This window comes from Cervus canadensis, chromosome 11 (assembly GCF_019320065.1).
Source record: "Cervus canadensis isolate Bull #8, Minnesota chromosome 11, ASM1932006v1, whole genome shotgun sequence".
In the NCBI taxonomy this organism is placed as follows: Eukaryota; Metazoa; Chordata; class Mammalia; order Artiodactyla; family Cervidae; genus Cervus; species Cervus canadensis.
The window spans coordinates 53,065,667-53,084,101 of record NC_057396.1 but is presented as its reverse complement, the minus strand read 5'-3'; the positions used below and the strand labels follow the sequence as shown (position 1 = coordinate 53,084,101).

At 39.6% G+C, this 18,435-nt stretch overlaps 1 protein-coding gene across 1 annotated transcript in view; it reads left to right on the top strand.

Moving 5' to 3' along the window:
* Positions 1–2,449: 2,449 nt before the first annotated feature.
* CCDC34 (coiled-coil domain containing 34) overlaps positions 2,450–18,435 on the top strand; it is a 43,012-nt gene continuing 27,026 nt past the window's right edge. The window contains exons 1-2 of the mRNA XM_043482379.1: positions 2,450–2,834; positions 7,474–7,609. Coding sequence (XP_043338314.1) covers positions 2,497–2,834; positions 7,474–7,609 — 474 coding nt within the window. The 5' untranslated portion in view covers positions 2,450–2,496. The remainder of the gene's footprint in view (positions 2,835–7,473; positions 7,610–18,435) is intronic.

The window sequence follows — 18,435 nt, the reverse complement described above, 5'->3', positions numbered from 1 at the left end:
ACCCATCATCCAACTTTGGCAGTTGTCAAGAGCACGTGGTAAATGTCATTTCTTCTTCATCCCATTCACTCATCTTCTGGAATCCCTCTGCCCCTTGGATTACACTGAAGCAAATCCTAGACATTTTGTTTCATCTGAAAATGTTTCAATATGTCTAGGGCTACATTTTTTTAAGAGGTATAATATATTGCCTTAGGACTCACTGGTAATAATGTTACTTTTGTAACAGATTTTCAAGCAAAGGTTTCTCTTTTCACTTACACAAGATTACAATGCCAATCAAAAAAACAGAAATTATACCCAATATACCATGAAAGTGAAAATAAATATATAAATAACTGAGGAGAGAAGTAACTAAGTCAACATCCTGAAACTTAAGGGAGAGGCCTTCTTTTGACCTTATTTATACATTTTATATAATTCTACCAAACTTGATTATGGTTTCTCAGTCCCAGTAATGAAAAGGCACTGTAAGAAACAAGAACACAGGGTTTGATTATGTTCAAGCACCAACACTAGTGGCTCTTTGCCTCATAGTTCCAGAGTTGTTACAACATAATGCAATACTTGGTCATGAATTGAATGATTCTGAGGCATCCAGGAAAGGGCATAATTTGTTTAAAACATTTTAGATTCCCATAGTAAAAGGTTAGACTGGGAAACTTTTGGAGCTTATATGACACAAGTTACCATTGACCATTTTCTCTTGTCTGATCCTGCGCTAGAAGTTTTGAGAATTAATAAGATGATATAACTGGGAAACAGATTACAGAATTTCCCTATTTTACAGAGGAGTGAGTAAGGACTTGGGAAGGCCAAACAGCTTATTTAGGTGATGTTGTGTGTTAGTCGCTCAGTTGTGGCCAACTCTCTGTGACACTATAGACTGTAGCCCACCAGGCTCCTCTATCCTGGGATTTCCCAGGCAAGAATATGGGAGTAGGTAGCTATTTCCTTCTCCAAGGAAACTTACTGAGGGAAACCTAGCAAATAAGAGAAAAACCACAGATTCAAATCCAGGTCCTTCATACTGAAACTTGTTTTCCTACAATGCTTCCGTAATATGGGGTGATGTTTGTTGGGAACAGCTTCTCAAGTTTACTGCCTTATGAAGCCCTAAAGTGACCCAGGGTGATGCTGTTTTGCATCAATCAATTAATTTATTAATTCCAAAGATCCTCACCTAAAAGGTTTTAACCAGCCATGACACTATTGAATAATTAGGTAAGAGAATGAAAACTCAAGCCATTTTTCCTCCATCAATTTCATCACTCATTTAAATTGCTCATTTTCTTCCATTTTCATTATTTTTACTGAAAATTTTAACAAAGTTTACATTCTATTTAAATAGTTTTAACCATATCATATTTTATTAACTATAAATCGCCCTCGGTTACTATTATTTCTACTGTATATAATTCTTTGGTGTCAATTTTTGCAGATCTAAATGTCATCAAAGATTTTGTATCACTCCTTGGTCAATGACAAATCTTGTGTGCTGTTTTAGCCACTGTCTGTTTTCATTGTGTGATATTTCCACTAGCAATATGCATTATGACCTGGACAAAGCCCGTTTATTAGCATGAATAAAGCAACTAGCTTTAGTGTCTATTACCTCTCCCTTACTACCTTCATCCCCACCCTCAGTCCCTGAGAGGAGAGTGCTCCTAAGTCCCACAAATTTTTTTCATTCCTCATAGCATACATATCACATGATATTTTAAAGGTATGACTCTTCACTAGGAAAGAGTAAGGACTGCAGGGCTTTTATTTTTTATATCTCCAGTGCTTACAGACCCCAGTACACTAGATGCTTCAGAGAGGCCCTGTATAAGCAAGGACTTAAACATATATATGTTTATATATATTCACCTGAATAAGCAAGTTCCTGTAAGATGCCAGGAAGACGAGGTGATGCTAGGCAGACGAGGTATGACCAAAAACAATGAGAAACTGTACCAGAAGTGTATCTTTAGATACACTTGTAAACTTGGATAAATTTCGCCCCCCACCCCTTTTCCTAAAATACAGCCGTGTGTGGCCATGTGCTGAGAGAAATCGTGACCAATCCCTGTTAATCCTGACCTTGTAATGATATGGGGGTAGTTTTGGCTTCTGCCACTTTCCCCTTTAAAGAATCTGCCTTATTCAGTAACAGCACATTTTCTGTACCAAACGAACCACAGCAAACAACGGACGGGCCCTCCTGGCTGTGAGCCGGGAGGGGGGACCTCGTCTGCGAGCGAGAGCCGAGCGCGAGGTTAATTCACAAGAAGCAGCGCAGATCCAGGCTGGGAAGGAGGGAGGGCACCCAAAAGACTGCCGGGAGCAGGAAGCCACCCTCTGCAGGCCAGGACAAAGCCCAGGAGGCCTCCACGCGTCGCCATGGCAACGCGAAGTCCGCGCCCTCCCGGATTGGCCGCGCCGGCGCGCGCAAGGCCTTCTGGGAGAGCACGTCCCGGCCGCCGCTCCGCCGGTTTGAACTTGGCGGGCCAGATGTGGGCCGCAGGGCGGTGGGGGCTTGCTTCTCCCCTTCTCGAACCCCGTTTCATGGCCGACTGCAGGTCCGGGTCTCGGCCCTCCTCGGGCTTCTCTGTTCTCATGGCAGGCCCCCGGGGGCCGGGCCTGGAGGCGGTGGAGGTATGCTCGCTGTCGCCACCGCTGAGCTGCAGCAATTCCACCCTATCGCTGTTGTCTCCCCTCGGCCACCAGAGCTTCCCGTTTGACCACGACGATGGTGACGGGGAGGAGGAGGAAGATGTGGACGAAGATGCTTATGACTCAGAGGCCAAGGTGGAGAGCCTGAGAGGAGTGGAGTTACAGGGGTGCACCAGGTAAATCCGAGATACAGGCCCCTCAAGATTCCTTAGACCCCACTAAGTACCTTCGTCTGGCGACCAGATACCCTCCTGTCTTCCCTCTCAAAAGGCAGCGCGGGCACTTGCAGCCGCAGGTGCTGCTCCTTTTGGCCCAGAGTCTTGGGCCGGTTCTTACTCATGACTACAGATTTTTCCATCGTTCTTAGTCCCTTTTCCTGAGTGTGTGATGGTTGCTACAATCTTCCTCCCCAGAGAAATACACCTAAACACACAAGCAGCGAGCACTAAACACACGAAATTGGTACAGTTTCAGGCATTTTATGAAGACTCAAAAGTCAAAGTGGGGACACTAGAACTCTTGTTCAAATCTTTAACACCCACATGTGGTTTACTGCATCTTAGTAGTACCTGTAGCGAGTATGAAAAAAGTCTGGTTGTCAGTGAAGTAGGTTGTAGTAAGCAGTATACTTTTTATGTCATAGATTAAAAGCTGAAGCTTTGAGGTTAGCAATGACTTAAGCATACAGAGACAATGTCAGGGCTGCTCTTAACAGTTACTAAGAGTAGAAGCCATTGAATGCTAGAATCAAAGGGATTATTAAAGTCATCTTAATTTATTTCTACAGTTCTTTCAGCAAACATTTAGTTTGTGCCATACATACTTAGTCTCTCAGTCATCTCCCACTCTTTGCGACCCCATGGACTGTAGCCCACCAGGCTCCTCTAGCCATGGGGATTCTCCAGGCAAGAATCCTGGAGTGGGTTGCCATGCTCTCGTCCAGGAGATCTTCCCAGGGATCGAACCCAGGTCTTCCACATTGCAGGCAGATTCTTTAGTGTGTGAGCCACCAGGTAAGGGCCTATAAATAAGACAGGCGTGGTCTCTACTCTCTTGGAATTAAAGCCTAGGTCAAGCCATTCATTTTACAGATAACAAAACTGTGGCTCAGAAGACAAATAAAAAGTCTAATTCGAAGGCTTCCACCTAGTCGTTAGAGGAGCTGGGCCTAGTACCAGGGTATACTGATCATGTTTTCTCTTGCCTATGCTACATGCCTATTGTTGGGAAGAAATATGAGCAAAGGGCCTATCCTTTCAGGAATATCTTTTTCTGAGAGAGGCTTGGTGATGCAGGTGCATTTGGAGGTAGACTCATTATGTCAACTTCAGAAAGCATTTACAAGGTTCTGATTGTCAGGCTGCACAAGGCACTATACAGGAGATCTAAGAAACACAGACCAGAGAACCCATGCTTTATGTGTAGGCAACCATTTAGCCTCTGTTGCTGTAAGGCATGCATGCCTGGGGTGAGTAAATTGAATATGAAGCCATATGAAATGACTCACGTACACAGTTGTAACAGTGAGTCTCTTAAGAAGGAGAGTAATAGTAAGTACATTGGTAGGAATGGAGATCAGTAACAGTAAGCAAGCAAGCCACTTGTCCACACAGTTTGTAGCAATAAGAAACAGTTTCAAAGGAGTCCTTTTTCATGTGGGCCTTTGTACAGATTCTTCAGGACTGAGTTGGTCCCAGTAATTTTTATGAAGATATTTATTATTTATTTGGCTGCCCTGGGTCTTTGTTGTGGCACAAAGGATCTTTGATCTTAGTTGCAGCATGTGGGATATAGTTCCCTGACCAGAGATTGAACCTGGGTCCCCTACGTTGGGAGTATAGCTTTAGCCCCTGGACCAACAGGGAATTCCTGGTCCCAGTGATTTTTAAAATATATTTTAAGGTTTTGGGAAATAACTCCTGAGCTTAATCAGCAGGACTAAGCTATGTAGACAGTTGAGCAACCCAGGGAATGATGGCTATCCAGAGGCCATCCACAACTCAGCTGCTGAGACCTTGCATTAGCTTTCGAGAGCCAAAGCCCTGACCAAATGGAGCTCACCACGGGAGGAGCTAGTTGTATTTTTTCTTTCTTTCTTTCTTTTTTTTTTTTGAGCTAGTTGTATTTATGTGAAACCTCAGCCAAAGCCCAAATGAACTGGTAACACCCCAGGGCTCTAGCTGCCTTCCTTATCATAGTTCATCCCCTCTGATTCAAAGCAATAGGTAGGACGTGGTCTGGAAAAAATGCAGGCGTTGTCAGGCCTGTGTGTGGGAAGTGTCAGATGCCTGTGAGGTGTTCACTAAATGCCTGCTGAAGGAGTGTTTATTTCCCACTTCCTAGAGAAGAGATAGATGTGGTGATTGTTCTCAAATGCTTCAGAAAATCAATCACCTCTTTTCAGGAAAGAGAAGTGTTTAGAACATTTCCTTATTCCACCTCTCTACCTCTTACCTTTGGTTGGGGCCCTGATAGTTGGGGCCTCCTGAGAAATCTGTATGCAGGTCAAGAAGCAACAGTTAGAACTGGACATGGACCAACAGACTAGTTCCAAATAGGGAAAGGAGTATGGCAAGGCTGTATATTGTCACCCTCCTTATTTAACTTATATGCAGAGTGCATCATGAGAAACACTGGGCTGGAAGCAGCACAAGCTGGAATCAAGATTGCTGGTAGAAATATCAATAACGTCAAATACACAGATGACACCACCTTATGGCAGAAAGGGAAGAAAAGCTAAAGCGCCTCTTGAAAGTGAAAGAGGAGAGTGAAAGGCTGGCTTAAAACTCAACATTCAGAAAACTAAGATCATGGCATCTGGTCCCATCACTTCATGGCAAATAGATGGGAAAACGATGAAAACAGTGACAGACTTTATTTTCTTGGGCTCCAGAATCACTGCAGATGGTGACTGCAGCCATGAAATTAAAAGATAAACATCTTTCTTCTCCTTGGAAGAAAAGCTATGACCAACCTAGACAGCATATTAAAAAGCAGAGACATTACTTTACCAGCAAAGGTCCGTCTAGTCAAAGCTATGGTTTTTTCCAGTAGTCATGTATGGATGCAGGAGTTGGACTATAAAGAAAGCTGAACGCCAAAGAATTGATGCTTTTGAACTGTGGTGTTGGAAAAGACTCTTGAGAGACCCTTGACTGCAAGGAGATCCAACCAGTCCATCCTAAAGAAAATCAGTCCTGAATGTTCATTGGAAGGACTGATTCTGACGCCGAAACTCCTGGCCACCTGATTGGAAGAACTGACTCATTAGAAAAGACCCTGATGCTGGGAAAGATTGAAGGCAGGAGGAGAAGGGGATGACAGAGGATGAGATGGTTGGATGGCATCACCGACTCAGTGGACATGAGTTAGAGCAAGTTCTGGTTGTTGGTGATGGACAGGGAAGCCAGGTGTGCCACAGTCCATGGGGTCGCAAGGAGTCGGACACGACTGAGCAACTAAACTGAATTGTATAGGTGTGGGAGGGAGCGGTGCCAAATGTGGTTGGGGAGCAGGAGTCAAAGATCTGTGTTTCCGGCTTGGCTAACTGGGTGAGTGTTGATACTCTTCTCTGAGGTAGGATTATAGGAGGAGGGTAGTGAGTGAGTGGTAAATGACTAGATTTGTTTTGTATTGATTGAGTTTGATATTTAAGTGAAGCCATCTATCCAATGGTAGAAAATACAAGTTTGGAGCTCAGGAGTAAGATCTAGCCTGAAATGCCTTTGAGTGGGCCTCATCAGCACCTTCATGACCAATGAAGCCATGGGAGGATGAGGTAGTGTTCTGCCAGACAAAGATATATAGGATGTAAACAACATACCAACAGTGTTCCATTCCCACTAGAACACAAATTCCATAATTGCGTGAATGAATGGAAAAATAGGGGAAAAAACCACCACCACCAACAAGTAAATGGAAGTTACAAGGCAGAAAAAGCTGAGCATGCCGTAGGGGAAGCAGTTGGTTGCCTGAAGCAGGAATGTTAAAGAGACAAAGAGGGGCTGAATCTATAATAACCCAGTCTTTCTCTAGCTGCCTCATGTCCTGAACAACCTATCTTTCCATGGGCACTCATGGTTCAACTTTGCCTATGGGGGTCTTGTACCTGGCCAAGGCCTTGTGTTCTTTATGTATATCTGTACTCACAAGTACTTCCCTTTCCCCTTGCTGTTGAGCTTGAGTGAATGGTTACTTTTCCATGTACCCAGAAGAGAGAGACTGACAACTTTGGGGAAATCGTGGCCATTTTGTCTGAGAACTGGCAAAAAGGAGTCCACCAAACCATTAAAGAACACAAGGCCATATATTTTATGTACCTTTTTATTTCAAAACAACTTCAAACTTACAGAAAAATTGAGGGTATAAAGAGCTCTGTCCACCCTTCACACCAAAACCGTAATTGTTACCACATTGGCATTACCATCCTCACTGTGTAGATATGTGTTCTTTCCTTGTGAACGACTTAAGGGAGGAAAAGGGAAAAGTCTGTACCAGGATTTGGTTAGGATCATGTGTTGTAATTAGTTGTCCAGGCATAAGATGTTTAAGAATGAAAAAAATGACTGTAATTGAGGCAAATGGACGGAGTGTGATTTTAGAAGATGAGAGAGTTCAGAGGCTGTCTAAAGGATAAACTAATTTAAACAATGGGCTCTTTTGTTTTTAGTTTCTTAAGTGTATATTTACATATAAAAATCACAGTATTGTCAGTGTATCATGGAATTCTACTTTTATTGTGCAGCTAAATCATTTTGACTGCTAAGTAAAAGAGCTTTGAGTGCAGGGTCTATAGTATCCTCTCTTTTGTAATAGTACGGTTGGATCCGAAGATAACCAAGAAGAACAGAAGCAGGTGCACTTACCAGAAAGCAGCCTGACACCGTGGGAAGTGTGGTTTGTTGGCAAAGAAAAAGTAGAACGTGACCGTCTGCAACAGAAGGCTCTAGAGGTAAAACTAGACAGTCTTCTTTCTATTTAATCCACAGGCTCACAAAGTTGAGCTGCTGTCAAAATCAGAATGTTATTATCAGGATGTTATTATCCCTCACCACAAAGTTTTAGCATATTTTGGTATCAGTTTGCTATATCCATATTTATAGCTTACTGGGGAAATGATACGTGTTGCAGATTATAAGAACATTTGGAAAATACAGCTAAGCATAATTTGGAAAATTAAAATCAACCTCGTTCCCTGAAAACAACTAATGTTAGTAGTATGGCGTGTAGCCTTCCAGATTTTCTTCTCTGTAAATTTTTTTAAAACATATGTGCAAATGTATATTCGTACAGAGAGTTACCATATGTATGTTTAACTAAGGTACCGTCAGCCTCATATATTAGGTAAAATTTTTAAGAGAGGAGAGAACTAAAAACTGAGGTAGAGGCAGGAAGTCTACCCTATACGATTCAGAGCTTGTGCCCCAGAGTGATTTGTGCTGGGAGAAGGAAGTGTGAGGGGCTTTCAGGTTTTCTTAGTTTCTCTTTACCTCTCTGCCTCGCTTCTGGACATTTTTCTATTTTTAATTCTCTCTGAACTCTCCCTCTCCAAACTCAAAAAAATACATTTTCACATGAATCCGTCATTCTTTCAACTCTTACTGTTTGCTCTTTAGAACCTAGCAGCCAAATAGATTTGGGTAGTTTGAAATCCTCCAGTATCTAGGTTATCTGAATTCTCTCCGTCCAAACACAGAAACCAGGTAGATGCGCATGGTGAGGGATATATCTTGTTTTTAGTAAATAGGATCACTCTTTTGTAACTTGTTTTTTTTCTGCCTATTACATTATTAATATGTTTCTATATCATTAAATATTTTCATATCATTTTTAAATGGCTGATTACTAAAATATATTTAAAATGTATCATATGTATAATAGAACATAATTAACCTGTTTGCTATTGTTGTGTGTTTAAGTTTAGTCTCATCTATTAGGGGCGCCCTGGTGGCTCATCCACCTGCCAATGCAGGAGACATGGGTTCGATTCCTAGGTTGGGAAGATCCCCTAGAGAAGGAAATGGCAATACCCACTCCAGAATTATTGCCTGGGAAATCCCATGGACAAAAGAACCTGGTGGGCTACGGCCCATGGGGTCGCAAAATAAAAACACAGTGATAAAAACAACAACTAACCTATTAGTATCCCTATTGCTGTAAAAATCCTTGGATTTAAAGCTTTGCCCTCCATGATCTTTTTGGAGTAAATTTTCCATTTCAGTTTTGAAACTAGTTCTTTCTATGATGGCTTTCTAGCCAGGCTCTTGACATAATTGTAGAAACCAATACATTCTGCTTTTTCCCTACTGCAGTATACTTTGTATTCTAAATACAAATTTATTCCTGGAAAAGTACACTGTAGTACTTGTTTCTACTTAGAAGGGCTAGGACTTGAGAAAAACCTAATGGTTTGATGTCAGATAGGCTTATTTAAACTTTTACACTTCAATTTCCTCATCTTTAGAGTAAGGATAAAATAATACTACCCGGTCACAGTTTTTTAGAAGATTAAATGAGACAAAGTGTAAGGATTGCTGGTGATTTTATTGGTATTGTTGTTGATATCATTGCTAGTCACAGTCTTTTTTTCCATCTTTTAAATTGAAATATAGTTGATTTACAGTGTTGTGTTAGTTTCAGATATATAACAAGCTGATTCAGTTTATATATATATGCATGCATGTGTGCTCAGTTGCTCAGTGGTATTTGACTCTGTGACCCCATGGGCTGTAACATGCCAGGCCCTTCTGTCCACGGGATTTTTCAGACAAGAATACTGGAGTGAGTTGCCATTTCCTCCTGCAGAGTATCTTCCTGACCCAAGGATCAAACCCATGTCTCCTGCATCTCCTGCATTGGCAGGTGGATTCTTCACCACTGAGCCACCTGGGAAGCCTCTCTTTACACACACACACACACACACACACATATACATATATACATTTTTAGATTCTTTTCTGTTTTCAGTCTGTCGCTCAGTCGTGTCCAACTCTGTGTGACCCCATGGACTGCAGCACGCCAGGCTTCCCTGTCCATCACCAACTCCTGGAGCTTACTCAAACTCATGTCCATTGAGTTGGTGATGCCATCCAACCATCTCATCCTCTGTAACCCCCTTCTCCTCCCACCTTCATTCTTTCCCAGCATCAGGGTCTTTTCCAGTGAGTTATTTCTTTGCATCAGATAGCCAAAGTATTGGAGTTTCAGCTTCAACATCAGCCCTTCCAATGAATCTTCAGGATTGATTTCCTTTAGGATGGACTTGTTTGATCTCCTTGCAGTCCAAGGGATTCTCAAGAGTCTTCTGCAATACCACAGTTCAGAAGCATCAGTTCTTCAGTGCTCAGCTTTCTTTATAGTCCAACTCTCACATCCATACATGACTACTGGAAAAACCATAGCTTTGACTAGACGGAACTTTGTTGGCAAAGTAATGTCTCTGCTTTCAATACGCTGTCTAGGTCGGTCATAGCTTTTCTTCCAAGGAGCAAGCATCTTTTAATTTCATGGCTGCAGTCATCATCTACAGTGATTTTGGAGCCCGAGAAAATAAAGTCTATCACTGTTTCCATTGCTTCCCCATCTCTTTGCCATGAAGTGATGGGACTGGATGCCATGATCTTAGTTTTCTGAATGTTGAGCTTTAAGCCAACTTTTTCACTTTCCTCTTTCACTTTCTCAAGAGGCTCTTTAGTTCTTCTTCACTTTCTGCCATAAGGATGGTGTCATCTGCATATCTGAGGTTATTGATATTTCTCCCAGCAATCTTGATTCCAGCTTGTGCTTCATCCAGCCCAGCATTTCTCAAGATGTACTCTGCGTATAAGTTAAATCAACTGGGTGACAATATACAGCCTTGATGTACTCCTTTCCCGATTTGGAACCAGTCTGTTGTTCCATGTTCTACCTGTTGCTTTTTGACCTGCATACAGATTTCTCAGGAGACAGATCAGGTGGTCTGGTATTCCCATCTCTTTAAGAATTTTCCACAGTTTGTTGTATTCCACACAGTCAAAAACTTTGGTGTAGTCAGTAAAGCAGAAATAGATGTTTTTCTGGAACTCTCTTGCTTTTTCGATGATCCGGCAGATGTTGGTAATTTGATCTCTGGTTCCTCTGCCTTTTCTAAATCCAGCTTGAACGTCTGGAAGTTCATAGTTCACAAACTGTTGAAGCCTGTCTTGGAGAATTTTGAGCATTACTTGACTAGCGTGTGAGATGAGTGCAATTGTGCAGTAGTTTGAACATTCTTTGGCACTGCCTTTCTTTGGAATTGGGATAGAAACTGACCTTTTCCAGTCTTGTGGCCACTGCTGAGTTTTCCAAATTTGCTGGCATATTGAATGCAGCACTTTCACAGCATCATCTGTTAGGATTTGAAATAGCTCAAATGGAATTCCATCACCTCCACTAGCTTTGTTCATAGTGATGCTTTCCTAAGGCCCATTTGACTTTGCATTCCAGGATGTCTGGCTCTAGGTGAGTGATACCATTGTGGTTATCTTGGTCGTGAAGATCTTTTATGTATAGTTCTTCTGTGTATTCTTGCCACCTCCTCTTAATATCTTCTGCTTCTGTTAGGTCCATACCATTTCTGTTCTTTATTGAGCCCATCTTTGCATGAAATGTTCCCTTCATGTCTCTAATTTTCTTGAAGATATCTCCAGTCTTTCCCATTCTGTTGTTTTCCTCTATTTCTTTGCACTGATCACTGAGGAAGACTTTCTTATTTATCTCTCTTGGCTATTCTTTGGAATGCTGCATTCAAATGCTTGTATCTTTCCCTTTCTCCTTTGCCTTTAGCTTTTCTTCTTTTCTCAGCTATTTGTAAGGCCTCCTCAGACAAGCATTTTGCCTTTAGGTTATTATAAGCTACTGATTATAATTGCCTCTGTTATATAGTAAATCCTTGCAGTTAATGTGTTTTGTATATAGTAGTGTGTATCTATTAAAATTAAACTTCACATCTTTCCCTCCCCCTGCTTTCCGTTTGGTAACTATGGATTTGTTTTCTGTGTATTTCTGTTTTGTAAATATTGTTTTGGCCAAAAAATTTCATTTGGTTTTTTCCATAACATTTTATGGAAAACCTGAATAAACCTTTTAACCAGACCAATACATTCATTTGTATCATTTTTCAAGATTCTGCCTATAAGTGGTATCATATGATATTTGTCTTTCTCAGTCTGTCTGTCTTCACTTAGTGAATCTCTAGGTCCATCCATGTTGCTACAGATAGCATTATTTCATTTATTTTTAATTGCTGAGTAATACCCCCTTGGTGTGTGTACACACACACACACATCCCACATCTTCTTTTTCCACTCATCTGTTGATGAACAATTTAGGTTGCTTCCATGTCTTGGCTGTTGTAAATAGTGCTGCTGTGAACATTGGGATGCGTTATCTTTTCAGATTTGAGTTTCCATCTTTTCTGGATATATACCCAGGAGCGGAATTGCGGGCAACTGGATTTTTAATTAAGGAACCTCCATACTGTTCTCCATAGTGGGGACGCCAATTCTATTCTCCCCAACAATTCTATTCTCCTCTCTATTCTCTCTCTCTCTATTCTATTCTCTCCTTTTTCTCCACATCTTCTCTAGCATCTATTATCTGTAGTCTTTTTGATGATGGCCATTCTGATCAGTGTGAGGTTATATGTTATTGTTGTTTTGATTTTCATTTTTCTATAATTAATGATTTTGAGCATCTTTTCATGTACCTGCTGGCCATCTGTATATCTTTGGAGAATGTCTGTTTAGATTTTCTGCCCATATTTTGATTTGGTTATTTCTTTTTGTTTTATATTAAGCTGTATGAGCTTTGTATATATTTTTGAAATGAATCCCTTATTGGTTGTATCAGGTGCAAATATTTTCTCTCATTCTGTGGGTTGTCTTTTCATTTTGTTTGTGATTTCCTTTGATGTACAAAAGGTTTTAAGTTTAAACAATTGCTTTTGCTTATTACTACATTTTGCTTAGTATTTCCATTACTGTAAAAGATGGATCTAAAAACATATTGCTGCAATTTATATCAAAGAGTGTTCTACCTACATTTTTCTCTAAGAGTTTTTATAGTATCTTGCTTTACATTTAGGTCTTTAATCCATTTTGAGTTAATTTTTGTATATCGTATCAGAGAATGGTCTAATTTTATTTATCTACAGATAGCTATCCAGTTTTCCCAGTAGCACTTATTGAAGGAATGTCTTCTTCATTGTGTATTCTTGCCTCTTGTGTCATACATTAATTGACCCTAGGTATTTTGGTTTATTCCTCAGTCTCTCCTGTTCTGTGGATCTGAGTCTGTTTCTGCCGCAGTGCAGTACTGTTTTGATTGCTGTGGCTTTGTAGTATAGTCAGAAATCAGGGAGCACATTCCTCGAGCTCTGTTCTGTTTTCTCAAGATTGTTTTGGCTATTCAGGGCCTTTAGTATTTTCATATAAATTTAATTTTGTTGTTGTTGTTCTTTGAAAAATGCCACTGGTAATTAGATGGGGATTGCATTGAATCTTTAGATTCTGTAAGGTAATATGGTGATTTTAACAATACTGATTCTTGCAATCAAAGAACACAGTATATCTTTCAATATGTTTGTGTCATTTTAGTATCTTTGATCAATGTCTTATACTTTTCAGAATACAGGTCTTTTGCTTCCTTAGGTAGGCTTATTCCTAGGTATTTTATTCTTTCTGATGTGATGGAAAGTGAGATTGTTTCCTTAATTCCACTTTCTGATAATTCCTTGTTTGTGTATAGACATGCAACAGATTTTTGTATAATAATTTTGTGTCCACAACTTTACTGAATTCATTGAGCTCTAGTGGTTTTCTGGTATAATAGCATCTTTAGGGTTTTCTATGTATAGTATCTTGTCATTAGCAGTGACAGTTTATGTCTTCCTTTCCAATTCAAATCCCCTGCCCCTTTTTTCTCTTTCATTTTCTTGTCTTATTACTATGTCAAGGACTTCCAAACTGTGTTGAGTAAAAGTGGCAAGAATGGACATCCTTGTTTTCTTCCTGATCTTCACCATTTTGTATGATGTTAACTGTGGGTTTGTCATTCAGCTCAATTCTGTCACTCAGTCGTGTCCAACGCTGTGTGACCCCATGTACTGCAGCATGCCAGGCTTCCCTGTCCATCACCAACTCCCAGAGCTTGCTCAAACTCATCTCCATTGAGTCAGTGATGCTGTCCAACCATCTCATCCTCTGTTGTCCCCTCCTTCATTTTTTCCCAGCATCAGGGTCTTTTCCAGTAAGTCAGTTCTTCCAATCAGGTGGCCAAAGTATTGGAGTTTCAGCGTCAGCATCAGTCCTTCCAGTGAATATTCAGGACTGATTTCCTTTAGGATGGACTGGTTGGATCTCCTTGCAGGGAGTTCAGGGGACTCTCGAGAGTCTTCACCAACACCACAATTTGAAAGCATCAATTCTTTGACATTCAGCTTTCTTTATAGTCCAACTCTCACATCCATACATGACTACTGGAAAAACCATAGCTTTGACTCAATGGACCTTTGTTGGCAAAGTAATGTCTCTGCTTTTTAATATGCTGTGTAGGTTGGTCATAGCTTTTCTTCCAGGGAGCAAGCGTCTTTTAATTTCACAGGTGCAGTCACCATCTGCAGTGATTTTGAAGCCCCCAGAAATAAAGTCTGTCACTGTTTCCATTGTTTCCCCATCTATTTGCCATGAAGTGATGGGCCTGGATGCTGCCATCTTTGTTTTTTGAATGTTGAGTTTTAAGCCAACTTTTTCACTCTCCCCTTTCACTTTCATCAAGAGGCTCTTGATGAAAGGGTTTGCCATACATGGCCTTTATTATGTTGAAGGTATGTTCCCTCCATGCCCAGTTTCTAGAGAGGTTTTTTTTTTTTTAAAGGATGTTTTATTTAATCGGAAGATTTTTCTTCATCTACTGAGATGATCATAAAGCTTTTATCATTTAATTTGTTAGTGGGGTGTATCAAATTGATTTGTGGATATTCGAAAGTCCTTGGATAGCTGGGAAAAGTATTACTTGATTATGGTGTATGATCCTTAATTTTTAAACTTTGTTTTTTATGGGGTATAGTTGATTTACAACGTTGTGTTAGTTTCAAGTGTACAGCAAAGTGGTTTAGTTATACTTTATATCCGTTCTCTTTCTGATTCTTTCCCATATAAATTATTACACAGTTTTGGGTAAATTTCCCTGTGCTATACAGTAGGTGCTTGTTGATAGCTATTTTGAATATTCTAGCGTGTATATAAATTAGGAGACTGTTAACCCCAGTCTCCTAATTTATCCCTCCCCCTATTCTTTCCCCTTTGGTAACCGTAAGTTTGTTTTCAAAAGACTGTGACTCTGTTTCTGTTTTGTAAATAAGTCCATTTGTATCATCTTTTTTATTAGATTCCACATATAAGTGATATCATATATTTCTTTCTCAGTCTAACTTGCTTCACTTGGAATGATAATCTCTAGGTTCATCCATATTGCTTCAAATGGCATTATTTCACTCTTTTATGTAGCTGAGTAATATCCCATCGTGTATATGTACTACCTCTTTTTTTATCCATTCATTTGTCAATGGTGGAGAAAGCAATGGCACTCCACTCCAGTACTCTTGCATGGAAAATCCCATGGACAGAGGAGCCTGGTGGGCTGCAGTCCATGGGATCGCTAAGAGTTGGACACGACTGAGTGACTTCACTTTCACTTTTCACTTTCATGCATTGGAGAAGGAAATGGCAACCCACTCCAGTGTTCTTGCCTGGAGAATCCCAGGGATGGGGGAGCCTGGTAGGCTGCCATCTATGGGGCCGCACAGAGTCAGACACGACTGAAGTGACTTAGCAGCAGCAGCAGCACCATTTGTCAATGGACATTTAGGTTGCTTCCGTGTCTTGGCTATTGTAAATAGTGCTGCAGTGAATATTGGGTGCAAGTATCTTTGTAAAGTATGGTTTTCTCTGATTATATGCCTAACAATCGGATTGGTAGGTCACGTGATTATATTTTTAGTTTTTTTTTTTTTTTTTTTAGTTTTTTAAGATACCTCCATTCTCTTTGTGATAGTAGTTGTACCAATTTACACTTCCACCAACAGAGTAGGAGGGTTTCCTTTTCTCCACACCCTCTCCAGTGTTTATTGATGATGCTTCAGCCTGTTGATGATGGCCATTCTGACTGGTATTAGGTGATACCTCATTGTAGCTTTGATTTTGCATTTCTGTAATAATTAGTGATGTTGAATATCTTTTTATGTGCTTTTTTAGCTTTCTGTATGTCTTTTTTGGAGAAATGCTATTGAGATCTTCCACTCATTTTTTGATTGGTTTATAAATTTAGTTTTTGTTATTGAGCTACATGAGCTGTTTATATATTTTGGCAATTAATCCCGTGTTGGTCAATTTGCTTACAAATATTTTCTCTCATTCTGTGTGGTTTTTTGTTGTTCATGATTTCCTTTGCTGTGCAAAAGTTTTTAAGTTTAATTAGGTGCTTTTTGTTTCTTTTTGTTTTTATCTTCATTATTCTAGGAGGTGGATTGAAAAAAAGCTTGCTGCAGTTTATGTCAGTAAGTGTTCTGCCTTTCTTTTCCTCTAAGAGTTTTATAGTATCCAGTCTTATATTTAGGTCTTTAATCCATTTTGAGTTTATTTTTGTATATGGTGTTAGAGATTGTTGTAATACTCTAAGGTATTTTATTTCTTTTTAATGGGATGGTAAATGGGACTGCTTCCTGAATTTTTCTTTCTGATAGTTCATTGTTAGTGTATAGAAATTCAAGTGATTTCTGTGTATTAATTTTGTATTCTGCAACTTTGCTGAATTCCTTGCCGAGCTCTAGTAGTTTTCTGGTAGCATCTTTAGAGTTTTCTAGGTGTAGTCTTGTGTCATCTGCAGTGACAGCTTTACTACTTCTTTTCCAGTTTGGATTCATTTCTTTTTCTTCTCTGATTACTATGGCTAGGACTTCCAAAACTCTGTTGAATAAGTGACAAGAGTGGTCATTCTTATCTTGTTCCTAATCTTAGAGGAAATGCTTTCAGCTTTTCACTGTTGAGTATGATGTTAGTTGTGGGTTTATCATATATGACCTTTAGTATGTTGAGGTAGGTTCCTTCTAAGCACATTTTCTAGAGAATTTTTTTTTTTATCATAAATGAATGTTGAACTTTATCAAATGATTTTTCTGCATCTGTTAAGATGATAATATGGTTGTTAGTTTTCAATTTGTTAATGTTAACACTATTTGTAGTTATTGAAAAATTCTTGCATCTCTGGGATAATCTTAGTTGATCTTGGTGCATGATCCTTTCAATGTGTAGCTGGATTTGGTTTGCTTATATTTTGATGAGGATTTTGCATCTATGTTCATCAGTGATATTGGCCTGCAAGTTTTTTTTTTGGTGGTATCATTGTCTAGTTTTGGTATTCGGTGGCCTCATAGAATGAGTTTGGGAGTGTTCCTTCCTCTTCAGTTTTTTTGGAATAGTTTGAGAAAGATTAGTTTAACTCTTTACTCTCTTTTTACATGTTTGCTCAGTGGCAAAGAATCTGCCTGCCAATGCAGGAGACTTGGATTTGACCCTGTGTTGAGAAGATCCTCTGGAGAACGAAATTGCAACCCGCTCCAGTATTCTTGCCTGAGAAATCCCATGGATAGAGGAGCCTGGTGGACTACAGTCCATTGGGGTCACAAAAGAGGAGGACATGACTTAGTGACTAAACAACCACAAATGTTTAATACTAAAGAATTCACCTGTGAATTCATCTTGTCCCGGCTTTTGTTTGTTGGGAGTTTTTAAATCATGGTTTTGAATTTCAGTACTTGTGATTGATCTGTTCATGTTTTTTATTTCTTCCGGTTCAGTCTTGCAAGATTGTACCTAAGAATTTGTTCATTTCTCCTAGGTTGTCCATTTTATTGACATATAGTTAGGTGCTTATTGTAGTCTCTTGTGATCCTTTATATTTCTGTATTGTCAGTTGTGATTTCTTTTTCTTTTCTAATTTTATTGAATTCAGCCCTCTATCTTTTTATTCTTTCTTTCTTCTTAAAAAATATTTATTTATTTCAGCATGCCAGGTCTTTATTTCAGCATACAGGATCTTTAGTTGTGGTATGCAAACCCTTTACTTGCGGCATGTAAACTCGGCGTATGGGATCTAGTTCCCGCCACAAGTCTGCCTGTTTTGGGAGTGTGGAGTCTTTGCTGCTGGACCACCAGGGAAATCCCTCTCATTTTTCTTGATGAGTCTGGCTAAATCAATTTTGTTATCTTTTCAAAGAACCAACTTTTAGTTTCATTGATCTTTTTTTTAATTGATTTCTTCATGTTTATCTCATTTATTTCTATTCTGATCTGTTTAATTTCTTTCCTTTGTGTTTTGTTTGTTGTTCTTTCTCCAGTTGCTTTAGGTGTAAGGTTAGGTTGTTTGAGATATTTCTTGTTTCCTAAGGTACAGTTGTGTTGCTGTGAACTTTCCTCTTATGACTGCTTTTGTTTCAGCAGAAAGCTTCAGAGCTTTTGGATCATCATGTTTTTGTTTTTGTTTGTCTCTAGGTTTTTTTCCCTAATTTTCTCTTTTATTTATTCAGTGTTATTAGTTGTTTAGTAACATGTTGTTAGGCTTCACGTATTTGTGTTTTTTTGTTTTCTTTCTTATAGGTGATTTCTAATCTCTTAGTGTTGTGACTAGAAAAAAATGCTTGATATGATTTCAGTTTTCTTAAATTTACTGAGGTTTGCTTTTTGGACTATCATGTGATCTACC